Source organism: Trifolium pratense, linkage group LG7 (assembly GCF_020283565.1).
Source record: "Trifolium pratense cultivar HEN17-A07 linkage group LG7, ARS_RC_1.1, whole genome shotgun sequence".
Classification (NCBI taxonomy): Eukaryota; Viridiplantae; Streptophyta; class Magnoliopsida; order Fabales; family Fabaceae; genus Trifolium; species Trifolium pratense.
Window position 1 is genome coordinate 52,162,481 of NC_060065.1, and position 12,803 is coordinate 52,175,283.

The 12,803-nt window shown below is 35.2% G+C and overlaps 1 protein-coding gene across 1 annotated transcript; it reads right to left on the reverse strand.

Annotated features, from left to right (window-relative positions):
* Nucleotides 1–11,101: 11,101 nt before the first annotated feature.
* Nucleotides 11,102–12,490, reverse strand: LOC123896613 (intracellular protein transport protein USO1-like). The gene is made up of 2 exons (XM_045946984.1): nt 12,171–12,490; nt 11,102–11,975 (listed from the first exon to the last, which is right to left on the reverse strand). Exons 1-2 carry the CDS (start codon nt 12,488–12,490, stop codon nt 11,102–11,104), a joined length of 1,194 nt encoding a protein of 397 aa, XP_045802940.1.
* Nucleotides 12,491–12,803: the final 313 nt, after the last annotated feature.

Consider the following 12,803-nt stretch of genomic DNA (forward strand, 5'->3'; position numbering starts at 1 on the left):
TTATGTGAATAGTGCACAGCGGTAAAAACGACGCTTAAAAAATAATGGATGAAATAACGCTATAAATTAATTTTGCCAGTTTCAACATAAGAGAAAATTGAAAAGATAAAAGTTGGTTTAGTGGTGATTGACACTAAACTTGGTAGGGAGGACCAAGATTCGATCCTCCGCAACTGCGATCAGAAGGGAACTGGAACCACTTGATGCCAGAACTGACCCCCGAACCAGATTCAACTGGCGCTGAAAGCCAAAAAAAAAGTTCTTTTTTTATATTTAAGACGAGGGGTAGTTAGGACAAAGTTGATAATTAATTCATTTCAACTAAATTAACACCTCAATAATAACCAAATTGTTGAATTTACAAACTTTAATTATAAATAAATTGTTCTAAAATATTTGAGTTTAAATTTCAACTTAAACAATAATGTTATAAATACAAGGAGATGTATCGGTAAAAATGTGAAAACTAGCTAGGGATGAGCTACCCGTGCTAAAACATGAGCGGCCACATTGATTTGTCTCCTAATAAACTCGACCGTTGAATTTTTGAAAAAGGTGTTATGTAAGTGTAACTGTTGTCACTCTCTGATGACTTCTCCTATAAAACTTTATAACAACAGTTTTTGCATCAAGCTCAAAATCAACATCTTCCAATTGTAAGTCGTGAACCCATTTAAAAGCGTGCAACAACCCTTGTGCTTCACCCATTTCCACGTCACAAGCAGGAGAAAACCACTTCATTTTGGTGAGGGCGAAACTGCCCTGATCATTTTTGATACATGTACCTATTCCAACTTAAATAGTACTATTTGACTGAACTTAACTTACATTTCAACCCAACTACGAATTATGGGGTAATATCATTTTCTTAAAAAACTGAAAACTTGGGATAAAAAACAATTTTCATATCTCACAAAAGGAGTCAAGAATTTAATAATTATTAACCACACCCACTTTTCCTTTCACGTTCAACTCCATTATCATCTTCATCATCATTATATATTACACATTTTATAATTGGTGGCTATATATGATAATAATATTAAGGCTTAACTACACATTTGGTCCCTTACGTTTATTTTAGGTTTCAATTTGGTCCCTTACGTTTAAAACGTATTAATTTGGTCCCTTACGTTTCCTCCATTTTCATTAGTTCGTCCTTTCTGTCAACTTTAACAATAACACCGTTTGACTTTTACATGTGGCTAACGGTTTGCACATGTGGAATGAAAGTGGACACGTGGAATGCCATGTAAAACAAAATAATTAAAAAAAACTACAATATAAAAAATTAAAACTTTTAGTTATTCATGTTCTTCTTCTTCCTTAGTATGAACAACAACATAAAAATTATGCTTTTTCATATCCGACAGAAACAAAGAAAGAAAAAACAAACTCACACACACAACCCATACAAGAATTAAGAATTGTCAAATTTTCCAGAAACGCTTCAAAATTTTCCAGAAAACAAGAAACACATCAAATTTTCTAATTTCATTGATAAAGACAAAATCAAATTGTAGTTTCATGGATCGAACACAGAACTGGTGTGAATTTGAAGAAGGACGACGACGAGATCTTGTTCCAACCCTGTTTGATGAGTTGTTGCCGCCATTGATGGATTGAAAGCTCCAAATTTGTTGCCTGTCTGGTTTTCAAATCGAATTGGGGAGAAGAAGAAGTAAAAACCCCTAATTTTCTAATTGTGGACAATTCTTAGTTATTGTATGGGTTGTGTGTGTGAATTTTTATTTTTTATTTTTTATTTTTTATTTTTCTTTGTGGATCTGGAAAAGCATAATTTTCATGTTGTTGTTCATACGAAGAAGAACATGAACAACTAAGTTTTTTTTATTTTATTTTATTTTTTACTTATTGTAATTTTTTATTTTTTTTAACTTTAATAGTTTGTTTTACATGGCATTCCAAGTGTCCAGTTACGTTCCACATGTGCAAACCGTTAGCCACGTGTAAAAGTTAAACAGTGTTAGTGTTAAAGTTGACAGAAAGGACGAATTAATGAAAACGGTGGAAACATAAGAGATCAAATTGATTCGTTTTAAACGTAAGAGATCAAATTAAAACCTAAAATAAACATAAGGGATCAAATGTGTAGTTAAGCCTAATATTAATATTTGTTGGATGGATCTTACTACAAGCTATTTCTACCGACATCAAAAGCCGTAACATTGTACACCTGAAAGATTCTTCAACCACTCTTTTAAGTTTCAACATAATTAGCCTTAGGAAATTGCTTAATATCGCGAAAGTTCATTTCGTGAAAAAATGCGAACAACGTGAATTGGCTAACTCTGACGCATTTTTTCTTCACCTCTTCTTGTTTAACAAAAATAATTAAATAAAAAACAGAGGCAGTCAAATCAATTCACTCTATTGTCAAAAATTCTCAACATGGCTTCATCACCAATTCACCATCTCATCTTTTGTTTCCTCCCATTTATCATTTCCACCGTGCCTCCATCAAACTAGTGAGTGTTATGCAACAAATCGGTTCTGCAGAGCTTTTGTTAGAAATTAAATCAAGCATAAAACCCAGAAGATCATAGAAGCATGTTGTGTTATACTCTTAGTCATTAATCAAAGATTTGATTGGACCCCATGAGAAAGCAAGAGGCACCGCCCACCTCTTTGCCTCCACCGTTTGCCTTTTGTTAGTAAACTTAATTGTTAAGAATCCAAGCCTATAAATGGCATGTATGATCCATGGTTGTAACATATCAATTTTGTAAATCACAATAGTACTGAAGAAACAAACTCTCTCCATCTCTGTTTTTTTCTTTTTATTTCAAGATTCTTATATCCCACTGATATCAGCTTTTAATTTTAATTTTTCTGAAACAATGAGAACTTTGTAGTAATGAAGGGGAAGTATAGAGCAGTAGTGTTGAATGAGGATGATGAAAGAAGTTATGAAAAACGACCAATATACACATCAAGTGGGTGTAGCAGATAAGTAGAAAGAGAATATTAATCAATAAATTTAATTTGAGTGAAATGAAAAAGCAACATACGCGTGTTACTGTTATTTTCAATCTTCCGTATTTATCGCAAAAGTAAGTATTTTGATTGGATACAGGCTCATCGTGAAATTTTCGTGATACATTCCTTCGCTGGATATAGCATTACTCTTAGCCTTAACCTCTCAAAAAAAAAAAACTTAATTAGCCTTAAAGAAGAATTCAACTTAAACTAAGAAGAAAAATAAGTAGAAGTACAATCAATAACATAAAAATATAATATGAAAATTCTAAAATTGGAGAAAAAACTATAACTATTGTCAAAATCGATAACGAAAGAATAAACACGTACTATGTGTGAAAATTGTTACAACACATAGACTTCACTCTTAACTATCTCATGACTATAGGCATGGCAATGGGGCGGGGCGGGGACGGATTTTGCCCTCCCCAAACCCATAAAGTCCAGGTTTCCCCAAACTCATCCCAAATTCGAGCGGGTATAAAAATGTTAATCTCAAACCCATACCCAACGGGGACCGGGTATCCCCATCGGGTTTCGGGTATCCCCATTACACCTCTTTCCACATGAATTTATATTTTATTTTAGTATTTTTTTATTAAAAAAAAGTTAAATGTCCAAAATTATTTTCTCTCAACAATATTTTTTAAAATAAAGAAAAAAAATAGAGAAAATAGTTTGTTTAATACTCAAATTTAAAATAAAAAATAAATATATGAATGTAATTTAAGAGATTGTTTAAGCGTTTCTAATGGTGAAATCTAATTATTAATATAAGCAGGGCGGGTTCGGGGACGGGGAAAACCTAAACCCGAACCCAAGCCAAGTCAACTCGGATTTTCTCCGTCAAAACGGGTATGATTTGGACGGATACCCGTGAGTATAAGTTTTATTGTCATGTGAAACTTACATAATTACAATCAACTCCAACAATGACTATATATGATAATAATATTAATATATGTTGGATGGATCTTACTACAAGCTATGTTAATTTCTACCGACATCAAAAGCCTTATAACATTGATTCATCAACCAATCTTTCAAGTTTCAACATAATTAGCCTTAACCTAAGAAAAAAACATAATTAGCCTTAAAGAAGAATTCAACTTAAACTACAAAATGTAACTCGATTCATAATTATTAGGCTTAACTATATATTTGGTCCCTTACGTTTATTTTAGGTTTCAATTTGGTTCCTTACGTTTAAAAAGTATCAATTTGGTCCCTTACGTTTATTTTAGGTTTCAAGTTAGTCATTTCCGTCAATTTTGTCACGTGTGGCAGTCAATTTGCATATGTGGACTGACACGTGGCACTTTGACACGCTGACACGTGTACTGTTCAAACGGTGTTAGTGACAAAACTAACGGAAAAGACTAACTTGAAACCTAAAATAAACGTAAGGGACCAAATTGATACTTTTTAAACGTAAGGGACCAAATTGAAACATAAAATAAACATAAGGGACCAAATGTGTAGTTAAGCCTAATTATTAATATTGAAATTTGTAGATTTTGTCAAATAATCTATTGACTAGAAATTTCACTTTTAAGAAAAATTAGTGGGGTATATAATGTTCGAACTTCAATCTCTATATATAATTTAATATTAATGTTTCATCCAACTGAACTAAACTTACATAGACTTTATTATTGACTAGCTTGTTACTACACATTTTTAAAAATTGCAAGAATTCAAGATGTGAAAGTGTCACCATTGAATATGTAAAATATGATGATACTTATTGATATATAGTAAAAAAAAAATAAAAATCTAACATTAATTATCTTACTATATAATATACAATTGCATTTATTTTATGTCTTGTGTGGAGGGGAAAATACCTAACAATCATTTTATCATTTGCTTCTCTGCCGTTGACAACTTTTTGTGGTACAAACATAAACATCCAACGTTTTCATAACTCACATCTATATATATAATTCCTAGATAGTTCTCCTACTATCCATCTTAACCCTAATCCACATCACTCATTTACATCCAATTAAATCACACAATAATGCCACATCACTTCCTTATATTATATCATTTTCATCACTATTTTTTTTTCCACATCACTTCCTTATATTATATCATTCTCATCTCTATTTTTTTTTGTTTTTATATTATATCAATCTCATAATAAATAATAAAGAATTATGATTCTCCAATTATCCAAAAATTGATGTCACAAGATGTTACAATTTTCTACATTATTATTGAATTATACCTCTCTAATTATCCAAAAATTGATGTCACAAGATGTTACACTTTTCTACATTATTATAATATTTCTTAGTGACAATGAAGATGAACATAGTTGGATTCTCTTTCAACATTTATCTCATTTAAATGTCAACCGTTTTCATAGAAACAACAAAGAGCTTATAATTTAGTCACACAAAAAAATACGAAGAGTGTATACATTATTGACTTAATTACATTATAATTTTAGAGAAGAGTGAAAGTTATGCAAAAAGTTAGGTTATGGAATTGAAATATATAATAATCATTATCATTATCATATTTCATTCAATTTTAGTGTGTCCTATGCGTTGCACTATTGCATTGGCTGGCGCACCCCACAAAAAAAAAAATATTTCATTCAATTTTGATGGTCTGTACTCATTCTCTATACATATAGGTATATATATTGGTTGGAGGAAGTGATAAGTACATCACTTTTATATTATTATTATTATTATTATTATAATTTTCATTTTATAATACTTATTGTTACAATTTATACGAATAATTTTTCAACATTATAATATAAAATATTACATAACACCTGTGCATCGCACGGGTGTGGGACTAGTAATTGTATATGGGAAACCCGGAGCTATAAGAACCGTTAGATTTCCAATTTTGACCTAAAACTATAAAGTGGAGATACTAATGATATTGGTGAGGAATATATGTATGAAATGAGAACACGTTACTCTTGATAATTGGCTGAAAAAAATAATAGAAAAATTCACAAATATTATTTTTCCCTAAACTGGCTATAGCCGGTGTTAAATGTTAAATCATATTGGTGGGGTTGACATTGCGGCTTGCTTTCCAAATACAATAATATAGTCAAGTTGCCCAAATTAGAAACCAATGTTCATCAAAAAGATTTTTAAGGTTGTAGGATTTACCCTAAGAAGTAATCCTAAATTACTAATTATGTATCAATAATAATTGATCCAAGTAGTAAAAGTCTCAGTCTCTTTAAACATATGTGGTAGAAGTTCGACTACTAGCTTATGCGTATAGAGAAATTTTAATTGGGAAGAGAGAATTCACTTTATGTGCCACACAAATTCACCGATAAAGATTAATGATAGCTAATGACAGTGTAAATTTTGTATTAATATCATATAATAAAAACAAAATACTAATTATGTAATTAATAAAAAAAAATTATTATTATTAACCTTGTATTCTCACACGGGTCCACCTGTCTTATTCTTGCCATTATTTTTATTGCCATTGCCAAAGGTTAAGTGCCAAGTAGCTGTTGTTAGGTGTCCATTTTATATTTTATAGTATTTGTTTGGCTATATTACGTTAGGTCTTTTTTATTTATAAATGAAATTTTATGAAATGAAAAGTGGGGACAATTATGGACCTACACGCAGCTTTCAACATTATTTTGTTTTAATGATTAGATTAGATAAGACACCTAACTTCAACAAAAAAATTACTATTAGATAAGACACATTATATCGTATCATAAGATAGGTCACGCCCCATCCTTGATATTTTCTTAAGAAAATCTCACATTTTTTTTACATTTAAAAATCTCATTATAATGTGTCAAAAAAAAAATCTCATTTTAATAGTAACTAAAAATTGTATTTGTAAAGTTAAATCGGTATTACCAAATTAATTTTATTATTATCGTAAAACTTAAATTTTTTATCAAAGTAATTTTCGTAGTTAGACTCACTTTTTGTTGTACATCAAATTTTTTGTTAATATAAATAAAAAGTGAAAACCGCAATAATATAAAGTAGAGTCTTCATATGTAATTTAAATTTTTAATAATAAGAAGTTTGGTTTGCTTCACATTTGCAAAAATCTAAAACGATTAAAGTTTTGGGAAGGGGGTATTCAACATCAATCAAAGTCCGGCCAGTTGTCAAGAACGGTCTTCCAAAAAAAGAGGAATTTCGACATCTTCATACATGTCTAAGATGACAAAGTCATGATCTTAGTCAGCTTTTCAATGACAAATTATTTGTAAGTTAATTGTTAATTGTTATGTTAGTTTTTCTCATTGCCATAACTTGAATTGCGAACCTTCAATTTCTTAACTCTTAGCTCAACTAGCTGAACCAGTTTAACTACTTATTCCACCCTAAAGAATGGCAAAAGTTATGGTGCATAAGTCTTGCTTATGCACCATGCATAAATACCCTAAATTGCTTAGTGCGCCCCCCAGTTTGCTTAGCGCACCTCCAGATTGCTTGCACGCCCAAGATGCTTAGCGCGCCCCCCAGATTTCTAGTGCCCCCACATTGCTTTGCGCACCCCCAGATTTTTTTTATTATTATTAATTTTGATTAATTGAATTTTAGTTTATTGATTAGGGATAATTTTCAGAGTATTATGTATGGTTAAATGTTTTAGTAGTTAGTTTTAAACTAAAATCATGTCAAAACCATTTTGCTGTGGAATGGTTTCAGAGATATGTACTCCAAAACCATTAGATGTACTTAATCATGCCAAAATCATTTTGTCGTGGAATGGTTTCAAAGGGTTGTACTCCAAAACCATTAAATGTACTTAATAGTTTTCATGTTAATTGTGATAAATTAAACCATAATTACAGTATATGTTTTAGTATGTAATTTTAAATTAAAATATGGCTATATAATTGGACTGGGCAATGGGCTTAGAGGCAAATCCAACTAGCCTAATTAATATAAGAAAGAATATTAAGCCCAAATCCAGAAAGATCTAAAACGCCCCATTAGGCGATACGAGGCCAAGGCGTGATCAATAATCACGTGTCAATATCCAGAAAATAGATTTAGTATTATTGTAAATATCTCCTTCTTCCTTGTGTGAATGGCCGACCTGAGAAGGAAGAAACCAACTTCCCATAACCGCCATAGCTTGGAGACCAAGGTTCTCATCCCTACTTTCACGCTGTGTTACCAAAGAAGGCGCTGTGGACCGGATTTCTAGGAATCCTTGCTTGGAGAAGAAGACTAGATGCTCTATAAATAGCTCCATACTTTCATTTGTAGAGGAGACCGAATTCTGACCTATAAAACTCCCAGGGTTGTTGGGATTGAGCAAAGTGCAACCGCATCATTTAATCAATAATACAAACCCCTTTGAGTTTTTACCAGAACATTTTGGCGCCCACCGTGGGGCTGCGGTAAAAACATTTGATCCCAGCCTACCACATCGAACTAGACAAAAATCAAACATCTCCACAAACACACGGTGATACTGCTTTGCCGTCATACCAATTTTTCCATTTGAATTCTGATGATGTCACCGTCGTTGTCAATCAATTTGGGAAGTCATGGTTGATTCACGAAATCCTTGTTCTCATGATACTCTCTGGAAGCCATTTATAGAAACAAAGAAAAACACCCACTGCGTGTTTTGTTGCTTCAAATTAAGTTATCATCTGGGAGTGTGTTGTTTTCTCCCCCAGCATAGTATGGTCGCCGCTGGCCAAGCTTCATGTGGCAACAACGAAGCCGTCGCCGCCGTCAGTTGTGGAGAAAATGGCATCGCCGCAGTCAGACTTGAGAAGGAACCGTCGTGTCATCATCAGACTCGTGTAAGAGCCGTTGTGGCGTCGCCAGAATTATCACGGAACCACATCTAAACCGAAACGAATTTGAGCACCGATTGAATTAATTGGACATGGATTTGCCTGCGAGTATTCATAATTTCTTAATCAGGTGATAGCTTTCTTTTATTTTATCAATTCCTAATTCATGCTTTATTGTCAGTTTATGGCTCTGTCAAATAACATATCCGATTCAATTCATGCTATGCGATAATCATAGTGATAATAATAGTATCCCATGGTATATTTGCGGTTAAAACATGAAAATGGATGGTCAATTAATAATAAAAAAGGAGAGTACCAGTTACCAAATAAGATGAGCATTCAAATATTCTTTGAACAAAGATTTGGTTTATACTCAATCTCATATTTTAGTGGAACATAGAATGCAATCCGAAATAATAATATAGCGTCAACAACCTGATAAAAAATCATTCATACAAAAGTACATAGAGCAGCATGGTGCACCTTTATACTATAAAAATTATGGGAAAACCTTCAAGAAGCACTCTTAGCCGTATATTTGTAATTATAACAATGCAAGGAATCTGTTAGCATATTTTCTATGCATTCTGCATATTTACTTTATGTCTTATGCTGTTTTAATTTGTTTGTGATAACATTTGGTGATGTTTTAGTTTGTATCAGGCAAGAGTTAGAAAACATGAACTTGTCTTTGGAAAAAATGCCTTTACTAGTCCAAATTTGATTCTATACAAGATTCACTACTACTACTAATATCCGCTTCATTGTATTTCTTCAATGAGTTGATTGTGATAGCAAATAAGGCAGGATTAAAGTCAGAACCAGAAGCACACTAAGCGTTGTTGTTGTCGCCAACTGGCTGTCCAACATCGCCATCGACCGTTGTTGCTGCAGCTTTATCTGACACCGCTGTCAAACTTTCTTACGGTAGTGGTCGATCCAGACATTGAAGCACTGACCGAGAAGGCCACAATACAAGAAGATTCGAACCGATGATCTTTATGTAAATACAAGAAGATGCGAAAACCAATTCCGCCGGGGCCTAAGAGCTGAGATGAAGTCAGCAAGCAATATTCCGAATTGGTTTACAAAGGAGGTGAAGCTGTGGAAGAATTTGTGAAAACAAAATATTATAAAGATCTCAACAACTTAGACAAACGTCATCGCATGCGCAGGGCAACGAACAAATGTGGAAAATTAACATGAAAATTCGGTAATTATCACTCGGCGAGATAGAAGCCGCCAACTAATATTTCAGGTTGAAGCATATTCCGCAATGACTACCGCAAAGGAACTCAGTCTCGCCACGCCAAAACATAATTGGTTTTCTTGCTAGGCGAGGAGTGCCGCAACAAACCGCCCACGGCGGTATCATTTTCGTTTGTTTTATTTTTCATATATTATTATTGTTGAACTTCTAATGTATCAAAGCTTGTTTGTAGAAAATATAGGGTTGAGAGGCCCTGACGTCACCCGTAGGGGGCGTCAAAAACAGAAATTAAATCAAGGTTGAAAGGCCCTGGCGTCACCCGTAGGGGGCGTCAAAAACAGAAATTAAATCAAGGTTGAAAGGCCTTGGCGTCACCCGTAGGGGGCGTTAGAAACAGAAATTAAATCAGGGTTGAGAGGCCTTGGCGTCACGCGTAGGGGGCGTCAGAAACAGAAATTAAATCAGGGTTGAGAGGCCTTGGCGTCACCCGTAGGGGGCGTCAGAAACAGAAATTAAATCAGGGTTGAGAGGCCTTGGCGTCACCCGTAGGGGGCGTCAGAAACAGAAATTAAATCAGGGTTGAGAGGCCCTGGTGTCACCCGTAGGGGGCGTCAAAAACAGAAATTAAATCAACCGTAGGGGACGTCAAAAACAGAAAATAAATCAAGGTTGAAAGGCCCTGGCGTCACCCGTAGGGGGCGCCAAAAACAGAAAATATACAGCGAAGAAAGGCAAGATTATCAACATCACCAAGAGGAAAAGCTTGCACGCACTCAAAACAAGGCGACATATCGCCACACCAGCTACAATCGCCAAAAGACAACAGGTATAAACTTATTCTCGAACGACTCATAATTATGTTAAAGACATCACAGGTGTAAGGATAAAAGTTTCCAAAGCAAGAAGGATAGGAGGCGTCATCTAATAGCATACTATCAAAATGATCCGCAAAATTATAAAGAAATCAGGCAAATAAAGACATTAAATAAAGACCCAATAAAGGGCAAGTTGTTCAAAGCCACGAAAGGGCATACAAAGTAGTTACAAGGAGCCATAAAAGGGCAAGAACAAGTTCATTACAATAAAAGGAAAGAAGGCGTTCATTCAGGAGGAACATAAGGGACGAGCTTTCCATCAACTATCTGCTTCATTGCATCGGCCTCGCCTAGGCGCTCAGCATCCAAATCAGGAAAGAGCAACTTAACCTGCTCGATCGCAAAGGCGAAGCCTTCATCATATTGGTTGGCTGCACAAAGTTGAAGCTCGTTGATGTCATTTTCCAACCTAGCCTTCTCATCAGCCAAGGTCCCAACAGAGAGCACCGCCTCATCTTTCTTCTTGGAAAGCTTGGAAAGCTTCTCAACCTGGGCAGCAGCATTCTCCTTGAGCTTTGCCTCAGAGGCGGCGTAGCTTTCTTTGACCTTCGCCAGTTTTTCTTCGTAATCTTTCCTCAACCTTTCTGCCTCGCCCTCCCTTTCTTCCTTCAGCCTTTTGATATCATCCTCCAGCTTCGCCTTGGTTTCAGAATACTTCTTCTCAATATCAGCGAGATTATCATCAACCATCTTCACTTTTTGCCTCGCCTCTAGAACCTCTTGCTCCTGGCGGTTTGTCAGCAGATAATTAAGAAGAGTACCCTTGACTTCATACTCTAAGGCCTTCTTCCTCAGGTCTTCCGTCGAAGTGTTGGTAAAGCGAGCCATGTCACCCACCATGGTTACTCCTCTCTCAATAAACTCCAGAGGATCGAAGGAGCTCCAGGAAAGGGGCGCAGCGGCTTCAACGTCTTGAGCAGGAGGCTGAGAAGAACTGGAAGCCGCGCCTTTGCCCTTGTCAGCACTCCCAGCCTTTTGAGTAGTCTTCTCTACCTTTTGTTTTTTGGAAGGAGGAGGTTCAACACCCTCGGTTCCCACGGCTCCAGAATCTGCTTTCCCCGGGATCTCGATACGGATCCGCCCATCAAGTTTGATTCGCCTTCCAGGGCGCAACAAAAATAGTCGGAATAGCGCCCAAAGAGAAGAAGCCAAAGACAAGGAAAAAGCAAGATATAAAGACAACACATTCAGGTCAAAACAGGAAAAGGAATCTTTATTAATGGCGGAAAATAAAGGTACAACGAGGGGAAACCAAGTTACAAAAAAAAAAACTAGTCCTAAAAAGTCCTATCACTCGGATTCCGAATCCTTCTGCACAGGCTCAGGAAGCGTCATCTTGGATTCCACGGTAATCCGGGATCCATCTTCTTCACCCGACGAAGAAGCACGAGAAGAAAGCTCGGGAGGAACATACGTCTCCAGAAACGAAACGTAATCCCCATCAGCGCTATCAGAATCAGAGGTATCAGAGGAAAGAATGATAACCTCCACCTTTTTGACCTCTTTAGCCCTTCGGGAACGAGTGGAGTTCGAAGTGGTTATCTCCACCTTTTTCTTCCTTCGCTGAGATTGAGGCTTCTCAGCAATGGGTGTTTTAGCATTTCCCCTTTCCATCGTAAGGATTCAGAACAAGTTGATGAAAATGTGAGTTTAGCGTTTGATATTTATAGCCGATTATGCTTAACCCTAGCATCGTTATTAACGGTCATAATTAATGCTTGGACGCTCATAACCACTTTGGTTTGACTGTCTCGAAAAGCGTCATTTTTATATGTCCAAGAAGTCAAGATTTGACCCACTTAAGTTATCGAAAAATTGCAAAAAAGGAGGCGATACTAGCAGAAATAAAAGAACAACGCATAAGGAAAAGAAACTGCTTAAAATTCAAATTTTGGTGAAGGAAATACAACGGAAGCAAAAGTGCGAA